The sequence below is a fragment of the Anoplolepis gracilipes genome, chromosome 10, assembly GCF_047496725.1.
Source record: "Anoplolepis gracilipes chromosome 10, ASM4749672v1, whole genome shotgun sequence".
NCBI classification, from domain to species: domain Eukaryota; kingdom Metazoa; phylum Arthropoda; class Insecta; order Hymenoptera; family Formicidae; genus Anoplolepis; species Anoplolepis gracilipes.
In genome coordinates this window covers 4,848,940-4,868,815 of record NC_132979.1, presented here as the reverse complement: position 1 = coordinate 4,868,815, position 19,876 = coordinate 4,848,940, and the positions used below count along the sequence as shown (strand labels likewise).

The 19,876-nt window shown below is 34.8% G+C and overlaps 1 protein-coding gene across 2 annotated transcripts in view; it reads left to right on the top strand.

Annotated features, from left to right (window-relative positions):
* LOC140670495 (uncharacterized) overlaps positions 1-19,876 on the top strand; it is a 194,501-nt gene that overhangs the window by 114,726 nt on the left and 59,899 nt on the right. For both annotated transcript variants that reach the window (XM_072901119.1, XM_072901120.1), the window contains exon 3: positions 11,520-11,658. In XM_072901119.1, coding sequence (XP_072757220.1) covers positions 11,520-11,658 — 139 coding nt within the window. The remainder of the gene's footprint in view (positions 1-11,519; positions 11,659-19,876) is intronic.

The following is a 19,876-nucleotide window of genomic DNA, read 5'->3' as shown; positions in this document are numbered from 1 at the left end:
AGCGGATCGATGAAAGGATTACGTCGATACATCAAGGAACGAAAGAGAAGCAACGTTATTCTATAACTTGTAAAAGCTACGATTAGAGCGAAAGGAATATCCTAGATCTATAGGATGTATTCGATCGAATAACTAAAAGAAAGATATTTTCTTCAAAATTCAAAGTTTTGTTGGATATTTTTAAAAAACATCTTTTTTATAAACATTTCCTTTTTTTGTTTTCAATCCGCAAAATGTTATTAGCTATTCTCGTTCCAACTAATTTAAAATTATATTAAACCGTGAAACTGGATTAAATGAGACTCTTATACTTAAATTCTGTATAAATGAGATGCTAATTCATCATTTTCAGCAAAATATCAGATATCTTACAAAATTTATTAAAAAGAAATAAAACTGCAATTTGTTGAATGATGTTTCATACATATAATGCCTACAGTATTGGGAATAAACATAATCAAATAAATCAGAGTAGATAAATATAATTATTAGACGTTTTGTAATATTTTTGTATTAAGTTATATTAAATCAAATGCTAGAACGCGTCTTTTTAGTACTTGTATATTAACTTTTATTCTTCCGTTTTGATCATAATTGTTCTTTCCACCCTTTTATTCTATTTGCCTGATGATGTATAGTCATTTCTACGCATCTTGTATTGTCTGCTTATACTGTGATTATTACTACTTACAAATGCTGAAGCTTTGGATTAAATTCCGAGACAGCTATACAATTTTGAATCAAATTTGAATGTTGTAAAAAAATCTGTTTAAAAATGCTATTAACTATGTGTTAAATTTATTTATATATTTTAAGTTATTTTTTTAAAATAAATACAGAGTCCTTAAAGGAGTTTTTGCATTCATAAATTTGCCATCGGCGTTTATCGATTTAATTTATGTTCCGCGAAGAGGCCAGAAGACGGTCTATATATTTTAAAGACGCCTTAAGAACCGGATTAATCTGCAGAAATGCGCTTGTAATGTAAAATTCAATCACCGGCATGTATAATTACGCTTCTATCAACAATGGTTAAGCGCACGCTTCTTTCGTCCGTCGTTAACATTCTTGACAGAATCGATTCCGGATGCAATGCATTCACCGCATCCTTCTGCCGATATCAACGAGACAGGAGCTCGTTCGCTGAATCTGAGAATACGTCATTTTCTCTAGAATTCTCAATATATACTGATGGATTCGCCTGTCGGCAGGAAACGAGATCTCGCTAGAGTGAGAAAGAGCGTGAAAAGACGTTGAATAGCATATCGACACGATAGCGCAGATATTTCCTGTATATACGTGCGGAATTATGTTTTATTTCTCAGTAAAGTACTTTTGCATGGTTTATATCTGTGCGATTCTTTCAGTGTAGCAATACCTGTCAACTTGTGTTTTGCATGTGTTTGTCTTCGGAATATTGTATCTACAAAAAAAATTGAGAAATAAGAATTTTTTACAATTATCAAACTGCTAAATTTATATCGAATATAATCTGAAATTATAAGAATTTAAGATACAACTTTATATTGACAATCTTCTTGATTAAACAAGGCAAATTCTTCACTCTACATTATTAGAAAATGATTAATGCGAGAGCTACAATATATTAATATATACAATAAATTAATAAACAAATTAATATAATAATTCAATATTATTTGTGAGTTTCGGTCGACGAAATCCTACAATACTGGATATTAAATGTAATATCGGTAGAAATACGAACAAGTTTAGAATCTATTTCTGAATGCCACGGTATGTTATCTTTTTCTGAGAAATCTCCACTGGTCTTCGATTTTCTCTCGCTTCCGTATTTCTAGTCCCTTCTTCGACATTGAGGATCGAATGTTTCAAAGAATGCAATCCGCCAGATTGTACTCCAATATTCTACAAATGACGTTCCTCGATTTCACCGTCCTCTCTTCTTAACATCACGTAAAATATTTGTGATGTAACACACATACACACACATGTATGCATGTATATATAGCCTTTTCTCAAGTAATAAAAGAAATTGTGATGGATATTATTATTTCTACAATGAGTTATATTTAGATACGATTAAATTGAATTGTTTATTTTGAAAATGCTATAACTAGAGTTTCAAAAATTTAAATGTATGTAAATATTTTACTAAATTATTTTTAATTAGTTATTGATCGAATTTGAATTATGTATGTCGTTTATTTTAAAAATAGCATAAGTCAAATTTTTTAAATCCTGCTAAAATTCATGCATTAAATTATCTTTGCATTTCATTGAAATTCATAAAAAAATTTTCACGTGTATTTTCAAGATAAATGAGTCTATTAAACTTTTACGCCGTACATACGTGTAAATGCATAAAATCAAAGCCGAATGAGAGAAGATGCAAAAAAGCGTTGTCGACATACGCTATCAATTTTTTGTTAATTTTCGCGGCACACGCTATCATCGATCGGTGGTAATCCCTATCAGCAAAAACGAGCTTGCACTATTGTGAAATAAAAATGTAAATTCTCTTTTAAAATATTATCAGTACGGTGGGAAATATCTTTTGACTTATAATTAATCGACCAGAATTTTAAACATCAGTTTGTCAATACTGATTCATGATAATCTAAAAAGAGACATGAAGAACTAAAATTGCGAATATTATGAATATTTCTATCAATACCTTTATATGTATGAAGAGATAGCGAATATCTCATTATTATTTTGCAAAAGCTAAATGTAAAGTAACATTGACAAAATTTGAAAAAAACGTTTTTCACATACTTTAATGTAACAAAGAAATATGTAAAGTTAATGTGATATATAATAATTATATAAAATAAAGATATAATAAGATTTTGTTAAAGTGTAACGCACGTTTGAGGCTCATTTTTAGTTCACTTTTGGAAAATCACGAACTTTTCAACGTCTCCAGTCAATAATGCAAACCGGGACAAAGTACTGTCGCGCTGCGTCACAGCACAGTAGCTAAAGCAAACAGAACTATTAAAATGGAAATTTCTTTGTACGAATGCACATACTCGCGAGAAGGGACGAACTTCCGTACAAGATTTTCGGCACGTCGTATACTCAACGCTGCTCGAAAACAAGGTCAGTAGCAACGATAGTTTGACGATAGTTTAAGGATAGTTTCGGGTGAGATCACCCTCGACGCGAAACTTTTCGACGATTCGCGAGCCGGATAATACCCTTTCCTCGCTCTTTTTTTCTTCTCTCTCTCTCTCTCTCTTTTGCCCTCCAGTCATTTTTTAAACTTTCGTCCGTCGGGAGAGCCTGAGTTTTACCCGCATGCGCGCGCGGTCGTTTGCGCAGAAATTTAAATGATTTAGCTCCCATCCCGGGGGAACACGCGAATTTTTGATGTTCCAGCAGAACTTTGCCTTGCCGAGATATATCTCTCGATGCGAAAGGATGACCGGGTAATGGTGGCATAGAAACGATGCTTGATACGTTTTCCGTTTAATCTGCCACGTGATTTTAAATTTAAAATTTAATCCTTTCAAAGGAATCTAAATCTCTATTTACAAAGAAATACTCTTGAGTTCTTCATTAATTGATTAATTAATTAATTTATAATTTCTGAGAAATCTTTAAAAAGGGGAATATTTATATTTACTAAAAAAGGAAATTATATATATGTTAAAGTAAAGTTTACAGAAGTGAAAGATTAATTCTTTTTATTTCATGAAAAATTTGTAAATATTCTTTTTATGCTTTTAGAAAATCTACGAATCGATGCGACACATAAATTGTATAAAAACTGATAGATGAAAATATGATTATATTAGCGTCTTGAGATTTATACATGTATGACATGTGAAAATGGTGAAAGGATTATTAATATCGATTTTGCTGTGTGTACCGAACGCGAGTATGCTATCGCAAACGCACTCAATATCTTTGGACAACATTACATTTGGCCGCGGCTTTATAGTTTCCGCGGATTGAATATCATGGGAAACCGTAACTACATTAATTATCCGCGCGATTCATCTAATGGAATGGAAAGCCGTTTTAAGCCGTAACGCATTCCTGCTTTCAAAATTCCTCATTTGTATGCAGTCGCTATTTCGCATTACCGTTCTCTCGACCGTGTCACATATCGAGATACTACCGCGGCCGTTCATCGAGAAAATGAGAAAGAAAGGAAAGAAGAGAAGAGAGATGTTCCATTTGGTCATGATGTATAAGCTTGCTCGAAATATTTAAACGTATAAAACTAGCGATAGTACAAATATGCATGACAGCAAAAATGAACGTCACATTCGTCAGAGGCTGCAGCATAAAATAAACTGTGTTTATTTTCACATTTTTGTATGATATGTTTAAACTGTCAAATTCTCAGTATGCGTCCATCACAAACGTTTACAACGTGATAAGATAATCGCACAAGCATATCATTAGCGATTTAAACGCCAAAAATTTTATCGTAACGTTCAGTTTAATGTGACGTTGAAGTGACGGATTAGGTTATTCATCGTTTCGTTGAAAAAAAATTTAACCCAAATTATTGAAATTCAAATATGAAGAGAAATGGTACGGATATAATTTAAGTAAAATCTTCTGTTAAATTTAAAATCGTGGCTGCTTTTGAACTCGCGATCGAAAGTCAGATATTGTCTAGACTACATTAGAGCGCCCAGTCGAAAAGTATTTCACATACACATACACAGATATGTAGTCCAGGTAACGAATGTAAATCAACAAGGAACAGCGTTGACATGGCGCCACCGTTTCTTCGACTCCTTCTTCGTTCTTTTATCGCGCGATATTTGCATATGCTTCGCATGCGTGACTCGTAAATAGAGCGACTTTTCGAGCAATCGCTACGTGGACAGGAAGCGACCGAAAGCTTGCACCAGGCTCGAGATCGCCGCGACGAGGTCGGCCCTCCTCCGGAGGTTGGCAGGAGACCAAGGAAAATTTCCAAACAATCTGACTAATCTGCCGCGAGCCGCGATCTTCCACCTCATAAATCGCCGCTCCACTCTGTTCTCGAGGGCCGTAAAATCTAACAACGTCATCGTCCGCGGCCTATATTATTCACCAGTTCCCTTTCGCTGAGATGCATGATCAACGCGATGTATTGCGGCATAATAGTGTGTCATCTCCACGTTCGCCCACAAATAGGACAGCAATAACAGCGACGATTACACGGCGAACTGAGACGTTACATTAACGAAGGAACGACGAGAAATTACTGTTACTTCGCGGCTGATTGATTAAACGTCAGATTTTTATCCTGTTTTAACGTCACATGGGATGGCGCGCGAGATTACCTATCTACCTCTAAAGTGCACAAAGTTTCGCCCGTCTCGATTTTTCTGTCTCGCGAGAAGGGATGCAAAGGGATGCCGTGCGCGTCGTCTCGCCGTCTCTCCAATCTCCCACCGAGAGAGAGAGAGAGAGAGAGAGAGAGCGGATAGAACCAACAACATCCATTACACGTTCGTATCCATCCATTAAGCGACGAGTCTATGGACGTCGTTTTGAACGCGCTTAATGGATTCCGCGGGAAGGTTAATTCAACGCAGATGAAAGTGAATGAGAGAGGGAGGGAGAGGGAGGAGAGAGCCGGACCTGAATTTCACAAACGCGTTATCTCTCATAATTCTCTTTTCTTTTTTTTTTTTTTTTTTTTTGCTAGTCGCAAATTAAAAGAGGAAAGATTAGTCGTTTTTTCGTAGAATTAGTCGTTTATCATTTCTAGTCGCGAATTTGACACGAAGATTCTGTTATAAGAATAGTTTTTATTAAATTCTGTAATGTAGAATGTCGGATTAATTTTTAACACTATATATCGTATGATTTCAGAATGAGAGAGAGATGTGTATATACTTAAATCTCCCTTATCTACATTTTCACTGTGCAGATTCTGAATCGTCGAGTCAGACGAACCTCTCATTAAATGTAAATCGATAGTTCGCCCGAGCAATTGCTCCCGCAACAGTCGCGATGCGTTTAACGTCCGTCTATCGCGGTCTTACAATTATACGTTATTGTCGGCCACGGGGTTTTAACAGCCGTAATCATTGTGACGTTCATTCGTGCGCGACTTTTATCCCCCGGAAACTCATCGCGACGAATAAAGATTCGAAGAGAAGACGGCTTACAGGTTATTCAAAGTTAACGCGCCATGTAACCCGCCGGTCTTCGTGGTTCGCCGGATAAGACGAGTACGTAAGTACATTTTAAAAGGCAGCCTGGAAAAAGAAGAGGGGGGTTTCCCTCTCGCATTAATGCCGGCGGAAGACACATTGACGACGGCAATAAAAAGAATTGAATATAAAGCTGAGTGTATATGCGCAGGCATTAGACCGCGCAGGAAAGGAATTCGAGTTTACGGTCAACTAACTGTAATTATCCTGTGTCGTAATAAGAGTAGGATAACGTTATAGTATTACAAATGCTAACTCAAGCTCCGCCCTTTCCTTTAAAGAGATTACTCTTTGTTGGAGGTAAAAGTAGTAAAAATATTTTAACACATTCGCGTGTATATATTAAGTATAAAATTGTACGTTTAAATTGTCCCCTTTAATTTTTCACCATCTTTAATTTTCAGAAATTATAATCAAAAGATAAATAATTTTTTTTTGTAAATAAAACATCGATAACTGCAGTATAACAGATGGTAGATTATTAGAATAAAAAATAGCGATGAATAACGATGAGAACGCAATTTCATTCGTATTACGTCGATGTTTACTTTCGCTTTAATAACGTCTTTCGCGGTCGAAAGACAAATTGCCATGGCACTCGCGTTTTCCGCAAAGTACCTAGAAGTGTGTCTTTCCTGTATCGAATGAACCAAAGTTCCATTCGGCGACGTAAATTAGCGAAGACTCGAGCTCCTCGTGCGCGCGCGCGCGCGCGCAAGGTTTATTCTCTCTTTCTCTTTCTCTTCTCTCTCTCTCTCTCTCTCTCTCTCTCTCTCTCTCTCTCCTCCTGTTCAGGTATTATACTTGCAGTCGCGGTAAGAAGTTGCGAATCAACATCTCGTTATCCGGGATTCGAAAACTTTCGCGTCTGTATCCAGCTAACTTCCGGACACCGCTCCTCCTCTCATCACTCACGTTTCTACTCGTACATCTCCGAGAAGAGGCTGATTGTTACGCAACCTTTTGTATAATTTCCGTCTATCTCTCGGAGAGATTGAAGCCTCCTCTTTTGGGGTCGCAACAGAAGTAAGTAGACGAAGTTGAGAAATCCAATTGATGAAACAGTGGATTGTCGGCCGGTACAAAGAAACTCGCAAGAGATACTCAACAACATCGATAACAAGGCATACAAGCCCTCTTTCTCTCTCTCTCTCTCTCTCTCTCTCTCTCTCTCTCTCTCTCTCTTTCAATTTTTGATACATTTTTTGAATAATAACTATGATTATTTTGGTAGAAAAAATGCGATACGATGAATAAAGACAAAGTAGAAGAAATATTTATTTTTCTAAGACTATAATATTTTATTGTTAACCGTTTATGAAAAATCTGATCTAAAAGATAATAAATAAATAGCAAACATTCTAACTTCAAAAAATGGAGATAAATTGACTTATTTACAACCGACAGCATTTTTAATTTAAATAATTTAATAATTTCATAATCACTTTCATAATCATTTTCAGAAACCTCACTTTCAGATTATTAATTAATCAATAATCATTGATGAGATGACGTAATTGAGACCGGTTGATTACTGCCCGTGATATCTTTGTCGTCCACAAAGTATGCCATTAAATCTTGCTCCGCGCGATTAATTTTACAGCTCAGTATCATCAAGGGAGTCGAAAACTTCGAGACGCGTCTCCTCTTCTCCTCGTATCCTATTTCAGGATCTGGGCTGGCGTAGTTTCCCTCATGCTCTTCCCCTCTCTCTCTCTCCCGACAGGGATCTCTTAATACGCGAACGGTGTACAATTTCGAAACTTAAAGGACGAAGTCAAGAAGGGCTCCGAGCGAATTTGCCTAAGTTCCTCGACTTCGCTTCCTCGTTCGACCCTCGAATTATTTCGAGCTTCTATCCGCCGGTAAAAGTAATTTTGTTCCTGAACATAGAGAGAAAGCGAGTAAGATCGGCGCCGAACCGAGCCGAGCAGGGTCGAGTCAAGCCGGTCGAGATGGCGGTAGATTCGGTGGAAAGGCAACCGGGAAAGATGCTTTTAGTTTATTACCTCGAGGAAATTACACCGGCGAGAGAGTCTCCGGTCGGCCTCGTTATTTTTTTTTTTTTTTTTTTTTTTCTTCTTACGCCAGAAGACACCAAGCGTCGCGACGCTCGCGCGGGGGATTTAAGATCCGCTGCTCTCCGAAATGTGTAAGCTCCACCGCGCATTTTGAGGAATTACATTGGGTCTTATGTTCGTACTATATCGTGGTATCTTATTCCGGCCGTTTCCAGGGTGCGTGTAAAATCGCTGCGCTTTTATATTCGAGAAGATTTTATCCTCGGCAAAATGCGACACGATTTCTTCCTTAAAAGAAGAGAGAATTAAAAAGAAGAAGATATTAAAAATGAATTATGTTTTTGGCTTGTACTTATTAAAGAAACATTCGAACTTCTATGCATTATTTCTACACGTGTTTCCTAGGAATTTTTTTTTTATATTTTATATGTTTTGTTAAATGAATTACATACATTCGATTTAGAATCGTCAATCTCCTTTGATTACTCTATCTGCGATTATTGGAATAGCTTAACAAATCGGAGTTGAAGCGACCGATCTAAATATTGACGTTATTCTGATAAAATATTCCTCCCTCTCCGCTCCACGATCATAATAAGTTCCGTGATTTACATAAACATAATCTATCGCGTCGAGTCATCGGCTACTATTTTAAAAACTTTTCTACGTATTAGGCGCCTTTCGTAGATGTGCAAACCGAAAAGTTTGGAACAAAATTGAAAAAAAACTTGCGTTTGTTTGTATTATATTTCTGCGCTTTTGAAAAGTTGACGAAAATTGTAAAAAAACTGCAATCTTGCGAATTTTATTTCCGAGCTATGAAACATTATTTGTTTTAATGAATTCCTGGATTATTCTATTAACGCTATAAACTGTTAACACTAAAGAAATTTTTATCTTTTTTAGATGTTCCCCCCTTTCGCGCAATAAATATATATTAAATTAATATAGATTCATACTTGCATTCATAAATTGTTTAATGAAACCATTACTTATAGAACTTATTGTTAGCTACGAAACAAAATGTGACACGGAAAAAATTATATTCTCATCTTAAAAATATTTCATTTATCTTTTTCTATCTTATATCTTTCTTTAAAATAAGCGATCCAAAAGGATCCTCTTAGCTTGAGAGAAATCCTCTAAAGAGTAGAGTAGTCTCAGACATTTTAATATGTAAGAATATAGATTGAATAGAATATTTTCTTACCATTATATTACTTAATATTTGAAATTATTAATTCCAATGATAACAAAAAACAAATTTACAAAAAAATTGTTATTATTACTATTTATTAAAATTTTGTTATTTTTTTAAGTTAAATATACAGTTTTTACTTAATTTAAAGGTAAGATATATTCCAAAAAATGTCACATAAAAAAGAAAATATCATTATTCATTAAGAATATTTATTAAAAAGGCTTATTAGGTATTTCGAAAATATAATTTTTTCAATGTGTAGCAATTATTTTAACGCCGATTACGATTGTGATGGCATATACCACATGGATTAAATTAGTCAGTTTCCTATCTATCTTCTCTCGAGCGAGAGACGAACGAAAGTTTCTAATTCACTTTAATTAACCGTCACCGCGAGCCATCCGGATCGTCGATTGAGAAAGCGGCACGTCTGTCACTATCAGCGGCAATTTTCCTTAGCGTCTGCGATCGTGTGGATTATCAGAATATCGGAAGATCGACGACGTGATCGTCGAAGATACCTTTAATGTAGCCGGAAATTACGAAAAAGACGGCTTTTATCGGATGCGCGGCAGCAAGCCAGATGCGGCGCAGCTTCGCGCGTCCTGACGACCAAATTGAAAGCGGCCGCGTCAATAATCCACTTTTTCCTCGCGCCCCTTGTCCCTTACTCTGTGAGAGAGTTATCTCGAATTCTATTTGATGAAAAAAATCTAAAATCTTGATGCAACTATGACGCGACTAAATGTATTGAATCTAAAAATATCTAAAAACTGTATAATATATTATTACATAATTAGTATATAATATATAATATAATATATTATTATTATTATTTGAAAAAAATGAAAGGATTAACAGAATCAAGAATCGATCCATATAATTATGGAATATTTAATTTTAATTAGATTTTATCCACATTTATTATAGTCAAATTTGAGTAATGTAATTATATTATATTACGTTCTTGCGATTAGATTTGAATTCGAACTTAAGTGGGTACTATGAGGATTAAATAGAGATTCTAGAATCGAGAGTTAATTAGATTCTCGGCCCTTCATAAGCCACGATATTAAATATTCATTATCCGACAAACCAAGTCGCGAATCGATCAAAGCCTCATCGGGATTCGCAAGTATCGGAATATCGGCTCGCCTATGCGAAATCTCCGGCGGTGTTCGGTGATCGATACGGATGCTCAATTTCCCATAAATGTTAACGGAGCTGGAGACCCGCGTCGTCGCGCCGCGTCGGCTTCGTCGTCGCATACGTGGAGAGCTAATTGGACCGCGGATGTACCTAATCGAACCTAATGCGAGTAGCCGAAGCCATGTCTCGGGCTTCGGTAACGGGCCATGAATTATCGATAAGCCGCAAACACCCCGCTCCTTCCATCCCCGCTATCAATGAAGTCGCACGTGGAGGATGACGATGCATGGCTCGCGAAGACAATGCAACCGCCATTCTGATAGCGACAACATGACTCTTCGAGCAACGGCAAGCTAACGTGACAGATAGAGACACACGGTAGACAGAATCTAATTAAATCTAGCAAGGCCGAAATACAAAATATATGACAGCTTGGACAATTGAATGGAACAATTATGTAAACTACATCTTTCTCTATAAACTTCGGAGAATAAAAGTGCTTAACGTAAAGTTTAGCATTTAATGTCTTGTATAAAAAGAGAAAATGGAAAATTTTTATATAATTTATATAATTTATTTAATTTATATAATTTATATAATTTATATAATTTATTTTTATAAATTTTTATATATTTTTGATATTTCTTGTAATTTTTCATTGTTTACAATTATAATTTTGACATTAAATCTTTGAAACGTATATACATACGTATATTACAAACTTGATTATAATCATTCTCGATTCGAAAAATTGAATTTTCCATTATTTCCGGAAATTCCATTAACTTGCAAATACAATCAAGCGTTGATTGTCTCGGAAATAATATTGATTGCGCGCAAAATACATTTATACGTATACAGTCGCGTGAGGTAAGTCCTAACTTCGAATGGAATCCAAGTGTAGATCCGTCGCTAGACGATGACATCACGTCCCTGCCGCGACAAAAATCCTCCATTAGCAAAGCAAATACATTTCCGTATTCTTTCTGCCCACAGACAAGACCGAACAGCGAAAAGAAATCGATAAAATTGAAGGATCTCGTCTTAGAAAGCTCGGGCCAATACAAATGCGAAGTTTCCACCGAGGCGCCATCCTTCGCTACCACTTATCAGACGGCCAATCTGACGGTGATTCGTAAGTATCTATCATCTCTTAACAATATCAGATAATCGAAAAGATTCGCGTGCAGTTTTCAGTATTAGAAACGCAATATTAAAAAAATTAAATAAAAATTAAAAGCCGCGCGCGTGATCAGTTACTCTTTTTACAAAATAACACAATTAATGATTTCGTTCACGTTTCTGCCGTTTCTGGTTAAATTTGTACGCTCCAATTAACGATTTAATTTCTTTTGCTTATTTTAGTGATGCAGCTTTGCATTTACATGCATCACTTTGATTTTTTATTTACGTGTATAATTTTTTTTGTATTATTTAAATATATTTATTATCGAAATTTTGCAACAAACTTCCTTGAGTTACTTACAATTAGTAAGCTTGTACTTGGTTAGTTTTTTAATTAATTTTATCTCAAATCTCTCTTATTTAGATTTTCCAAATTTTTAGCGAAATTGATAATTATACCGTATAATATTGTCTTGTTACACAAAAAATCCCAGCGTCCCGTTAATTCACGAACGTCCAATAGAGAGTCCCGTCTGCCTGTTTGAGTTACCGCCAACAATATCTGCCATTATAGGATATTTATGTATAGCGACGCGCGATAAACTATTTCGGTAACGCCCGCGTGGCGTGCTGTTTTATTGTAAAATAGTTGTCCACCAGCAACCATTTCGCACATCCTCGCGCCATTAATTCGTGTCTTGTGGGTGCGCTCTCTCTCGAATATACTTTTTAATTATATCCGCATTCAGTTCTGTGTTTTATTGTTCTGTGCACATACGAATAATGATATTACATGACATGTCTCTTCAATTACAATATTTTACCATATTTTTCAATATTTTGTTATATGTAAATTATAAACTATCACGTACGTTTGCAGAAAAAAAAAAAATACCAGACATATTCCGTGGATTATATCGAAAATTATATTTCTCTCAAAGTAATATCTATTTCAAAAATATAATGAAAATTTATTTTTATGAATTTTTCTAATCAACCGACGGCTTTAATTATTAATTATAAGTACTTGAAAAAAAAAAAAAACAAGTTAAATACTAATTTACGTCAAAAATTACTATTATTATTACCGCCGGTGTATACATCTTTTCAAACGATTTTCATGATTCGTACGTTAATAAGCAATTAAGTGATAAAAGCCACGCATGGTACAGTCCAACCTTTCACGATAACACACTTACTGATTTCGTTCACGTTTCTGCCACTCCTGGTCCACCATTAAATCTGTACGTTCCAATTAACGGTTTAATTATGTACATTATAATTCGTACACGAATTATGTAAAATACGCATTCCCTCGTTTATCAAGTTTTGCCGCACTCTGAAATGACATGAGCGACACTAATTTGTCTGATTCAGCAATTTCAATAAAATTGTCTGAATTTCATCGATGTATAAATCAGCAAAATGCCTCACCTCAACTTTGGTCCACGAAAGAAAAATAGCATTATCACAGGAGGCATCGTTTTATCACATTGTCAGGAATCAATCGATGCCGAAACAATACCCTTCAACAAGCACTTCCACTCGCGGTCTTCGAGATCAATTAAATCGTTATATGAATGCGAACTTCTTTTTCTCTTTTTTTTTTTTCCTTTTTTTCGGCAACGAGGAAGTCGATTTCAGAACGACAGATGCTACGATATGAATAGGTTCTCCCGAAAAAAATAACGCGTCCGCAATTTTGGCTATCGCTCGCGGCTTTCGATTCTTGACCGGAACGCGTGAATCACTCGCGAGTGATGAGATATGTCCAGAATAAAGCACTGTATACTATCGAACAGACGAAACTGCCATATCGTGGAATAGACGGTGAGATCACAAATCTACGAAATAGTAAATGCTCGAGGAATAACTTCGGAAATAACTTTTGCTCTTTATTTAAAAATCAAATTTTGATATTTTGATATATTTTTATATTACTGTGTCAATTTCCTCTCTTTTAGAAATATTTTTATTTATTAAAAATTATGATAGAGAGATGGATTGAAATTATATATATAGTTTAAGACTGCCTATAATCGAATAATGTAATGCGTGATGTAGTAAAATACATAAGTTGCTTTAAATAAAAAAATTATTTAAAAAAATTGAGATTCAAAACGTTGTTTGATCTGTTTGATGAATGTGTGACGTTTTAAAAGGAGAACGAGACAAAAGAGAGAAAAAAGAAACCGGAAACTGGTCAGAGAGTAAAAAGAGAAATTGCAAAGAGAACCCGGACTGTCCGGGTTTTTCGAGCCCGGCGTGTCGACCATGCGAAATTTGTTTCTGTCGTGACGAAGGTACCGCAGAAACTACCTCTCCCTCTCTTGCTCTATCCAAAAAAATTTACATCGTTTATCACTATACATCATCAGAAAAAAAGAAGTGAGAAAAAACGTATTCGCCTATCCCGTCGAATTTTCACGGATGCGAGCCTATCTCCGCTTTCGATTCGTTCTAGTCTGAATTTGCTGTCGAAGTGTTACGATCATTCCGATCGAATGCAAGTTTAGTACAGCCCGTGGTCGCGTTTACCCGAAAGTTGTTTCCTCACGAATCGTTGTATCACATTGCACTTGAAGTGAAATTAATCGAATCGTTCATCAACGACTGAATAAAGTAAAATCCTTTTTTTCTTTTTAAGCCTTGTGTTTCTTTTTTTCTTTTTTCACCACAACAGCATCGATTTTTTCAAACTGCAACTCATTGCGGTTCGACAAAGATAGCTCAGCAAATGTAAATTTTAACGAGAAAAAAGTTTTCGTAAACATACACAATGGCAATTGTGTTGATCGATATACGGGCGGAAAATTACGAAATCGCGACGTTTGCATAAAATAATTGACATTGTTCACCGACCGTTCTTGAAACACAATGAAAAAATTCGAGGACAGCGCCAAAACACTTTTACGTGCCATTCCGCGTTGAATTAATTTCGCGTTGAATGCAAGACGCATAATTTGTAAATTCCCGGCACCGGCCTTTGTATTTGCACGATATTGAAAAAAAGCGAAGCGTAAAACCAAAATATTATTCGACGATGAATTCCGCGGATACCGTTGAAATCTTGTTGAGAGAATATTGTGTCAGCCAAATTATATGAAATCCGGCGCGAAAAAATTGGGAGTATAGTGTCAAAAACTTTCAATCATTAGGACAAACGCGAAACGTTTACGTAATCGATAATGAAGAATTGTTGGAAACATAAAAATCGATCGTGTATTTCATTTCTTCAACAATTTATGAATATGAATTTAATTTTGTTGAGCGTAATAAATTTTTACGGAGGCAAGCGAACATAATTTATGCAATTGCGAAAAGCGTAACGCTCGTAAAACTGGTGCTTTATATTCTTTTGGTCTCGCTGATATTTTTCATAATGAAGAGTACATACGGTCGTATGCTATATTTGAACAACATATGAAAGAGGCGCATTTAGAAAATGTATAAAATGCTCAGAAATATATATATATAGTATATTCTCGCGAACGCGAGCGGCTTAATGAAGCGTCTTTCTGTCTGGTTTACTAGCAGCCATTCTATGCATTTCTATGGGCATAAAAAATCGTCAGAATGAAAACATTGCGACTAAATGTTCTTTACAGTGCTTTTATTGCTAGATAGTAAGCAGCGTCGACCGACTTCGCTTTGCTACAACAGCCATTAATGTCTACTTAATTAATAACATAAATGTGACTTTTTGCGAACTGTATATTAAAGAAAAATAACAGATTACAAAATTATTGAAATAATACCTCAACAAGGGACTTTTTTTATTCAAGATATTAAACAACTAAATTGGACAAAGTTATATTAATATTTTGTTGCATTCCATAATTCTATTTTAAATTCCGCGTGTAACACAATTTTCATCGTACAAGACACTATCTTGGTTGCATTGTTCCAGAAATACCACTAGAATATCGCCATGTCAAAATATCGTACAGATGTAGAAACAAAAATATCTACCTAATCTGGGAAACTCGGGCGGGATGGCATTCTCGAGAAAAGATACAAACTCCTGGATTATGCATGAGAGACGTCGTCGAGGATTTGGTCTCTTCTCGATCGTCCATCCTGCTACGATATCCTACTTGCCAGCTCTTTCGCATCTTTTCGACAGCATAAATCGACTGACGAACGAAGCAAGTCAGATAAAAACGGAAACTTCCTTTCACTCAATTCTCGAAGCACTTAAATTCGTTTACCGACGTCAAAATGCGCTATTTTTCATCTTGTACTTTTTAATATTGCGTTTTTTGGATAATTTTTATAATTCAGATATAGTATATTTTATAAATTTCATATATTTGCAAGAAAAAATATTTTGTTTATATTGAATGATATTTATAATAATAATAATTATATAATTGTATAAAGAAAATATTTTTTTCTTGCAAATATATGAAATTTATAAAATATTGATGAGCCTACCATTTGATCTGAATATATAAAAAAAAAATATATAATAATATATAAATATAAAAATATAGTTACAGATATAGTTCAGTATAAAGAAATAAACTTTTCCTTTATATAAATATATGAAATTATAAAATATTGATGATACTATCTTTTGAATTATAAAAATTATCCAAAAAAACGCACAATATTTTTTCTTTTACATAAAAATTTGAACAAGCATAAATCATTGTCACAAGATTTCTCTTCCTATTATGCAAAAGAATAAAAATCATTGAAAATTATTATTCTGTGTTCATAAATTATAGTAGCATCTAATTAGTGATATATTCCTATAGCATGTGCAATAATGATGTCAGCCGTGTACAATGCGGTCGATCGATAATTCGCAGATACAATACTGCAAATAGATCATTTTCGTTATATGCAAAACACAATTCTCCATTATGTCAACAAATCAGTTCTCTATTTTGAATTAATATTATAATTCAATATATGCATTGACTATTTCAAATTTTCACAATTTCAGATATAATGTAGAATTTCGATTATCAGAATTAATTATATGAATATTAAGAGAGAGAGAGAGAGAGGAAATAAATAGAATAAAATTTTAAAAAATATTTCTAAAAAGACACAATTGTTTCGTGTATGTGTAAAACTAAAAATGGAATCTAAAATAAGAAAAATAGTCTTCTTTTTACATGCTAGATCTTGACATCTCGGAAATAATTGCATCAATTTTATCCAAACTCAATTCAAAACTTACATCAAGATTATAAGAAGTGTGCTGTATGAAATTTTTTATTATGACTTCAGTGCTAGAAATATTTAATTAAAAGGATATTTTTGAATTCTGAATAAATTACTAACATCTCGATGATATAATAAACACGAGCAAAAATATCGAGAGACGTCACCATTTTTTGCAAGTTTTTGCTAATTTTTTTGTCATTATATATCTTTGTAATTAAGCCTTAAATTAAAATTCTATTACAGTAAACTCTATCTGAAATTAACTGAAGAATGTAGTTTAGTAATTTTTTAACTTCAAAAAGTTTAGTTTGCAAAAAGCGCCTTTTTTCAATCGCTTATAACTCGAAAATTATTGATGCCTCGATATTTTCGCTGAGGAAAAATCAACTCTAAATGATCTCCAGAATCTACCATTAACAAGTTTTTCACCAATTACCGGACATGTTTAAATTACCTGTATATTCAGGTTATTTAAACAATATTTGAATAATCCAGCTTTCAGTTAAATGACATTTAATTATAACCGGAAAATCTAAACGTCGACACAATCGATTCTGTGGTCGCATCAAAATTATTATTGCATCCAATAACAGACTTACGATAGGCACTTTGAGTCAATGATTTGGTTTTAACTCTATGCGGTTCAATGTTAAATCTCCGCGTAACAAACCAACAGTGAACAGAAAATAGAACGGGAATATCGAATATACGCCTCAAATGCTATCGAGTATAATTCCGACAAAGTGTATAATTGGAATGTAACAAACGGGTAGCATATGTGGATCGCGACAAGCCCGTGGCACTCGCGAATTGATTACAGGTACTCGATTGGCGGAGGCTGCACCCTAATGAAAATCAGCCACGATCAAAAAGACGGGGGGAAGGGGGAAGTGGCAAGAGAAAGTGAGAAATAGGGGAGAATGGAGAACTTGCGCTCGTAGATTGATCATTTGCGGCTGACGCGCGATTGCTTAATTAAACTCGATAGTAGCTTCTGTGAATACAATGCAGCGCGTGATTTCGTTTCGTTGAATATCAATTTAACTCTCTCCATAATTTAATCTCGTTGTTTATCGCCAAAATGCTATTATTGCATCTTACATCACGATGGAATCAACAAACGTGAATTGTTTATAATAAAAATCGCGTCACTATTTATGAATTAAAAAATTAGCGTGTGATGCATCGTCAATCGTACATTTTCATCTCGCGTATATTTATATGAATTGTCGAGTTCATTTAATTTGTTATGCATAAGAGTGATTATAAAAATGTAATATCCGGCCTCTCGGGAACGCTAGGCTTTTTATTTCAGTGTAAAAGTTCGCGGATGTAGCGAGGTGTTATATAAATGTAAAACACTTCTATCCCGCCGGTTGCTTTTTCCATCATGATATATATATATATATATATATATATATATATATATATATATATATATATATATATATATATATATATCATATAATAATAAGAGATCGTTTTCTCCGGCGTTTTGCGTTTGTAAGGCTACAGCACGACACCAGTGCGGCAAGAATAATAGTAATAAAATTAATGATGATAATAATAATAGTAATAATTATCGTAGTATAATTTCTTGTAAAAGCGAGATGGAGAAAAAACGCGGACAAGATTCGAGAACGAAACTCTGCTCGGGGACAAACAGGAGGGAAAAGAATTTCCTGACTAAACTGCGAGCGAATATCGTCCGTTTAGCCGGATGCTCTTATAACCCCGCTGCTATTTTGTAATTATTTCAAACAAGTTAATTTGTGCGGCGTGTGTTCAACCTCTTTTCCGCGTCGTCATCCCCCCGCGCGCGCACACACGATCCTCTCGCGCTATTTACCTACCTACCTCCCATCCCCTCCCTCGGCTCCGTTCCTAATTGTTAATTACAAAGTAACTTCCGGCGGACCTTATTAAACGTTGCGCCGTTGCCGGACCACGTGGCACGCATAACCGTGGCACGAAACAACCACTCCTGGTATCGTATATATAATTAAGCGTATCTGCGCTACGTGTAAGTAAACGCCGAATTCCGAAGTGGTGAAACAGCGGGCGCGGAAACACGGCTTCCGGAATTGAAAATAATTGGTATGGGCGTGCTAGAGAGAAGGAGAGAGAGAGAGAGAGAGAGAAATAGCGGGATTCCACTTACCGGATATGCAGCGCGCGATCTACGATATTCGCGAGGATATTGCGCCTGTTGTTTTCTCTCTCGTCGTACTTGTCGTACATCGCGATCATCCGTTATGAAGATTTTCGCTTCTGGAACACTTGCGCAAAAAGGTACATGAGCTTTCGCGGAAATTCCCGTGTCTGTTATTCGCGCGGTGCAAGGTGTGCTCCTTCTAGATTCCATTTACTCGAGAAGCGGAGCGAGAATTACTTTACCTCCGAGTATATGATAAATTAACAAGAGGTAAATCGATAACGTAGTTTTTTTTTCACGAAAGCCAATTATTATTTACTAATATCTGATTATCAGACAGATATTATCTATATCTCATAACAAAGGATCTGTAAATTTCAAATTATTAATTTATAAATATAATTTTTAAGAGAAATATAAAAGTTTAATATATATCTAAATCATTTTTTATTTTTAATTCTTTTTATGTAACGCGCTCCGAAAAACTATTGTCGTGTAATATAGAGTATTTTTTTTTATTTATTGTGTATTGAGAACAAAATTTACTTTATATCGGAAATATATGTTTACTTTTTCCAATATTGATTTTTTTTTATGCATAGCGTAGCTATGAAATTCGAATCCTGAATTAACTGTGTACTTGGTTGTAAAAAATGTTTTAAAGCATTAGCATTATTAATATACTATGTTGTGTTTTAAGCATACTGTTTCTACACATTTTATACAACGTAATATTACGTTTTATTGCTTCATTTAAATAGCAACTTGAAATTTTATAAATATGTAAGTCGCAAGAGAGAATAAGTCCGCTCAAGAACTCGCATAAAAACATCTGCGCTCGTTTATGCACACGCATACACATGACTAAATATCCATTCTGAAAAAGAATATA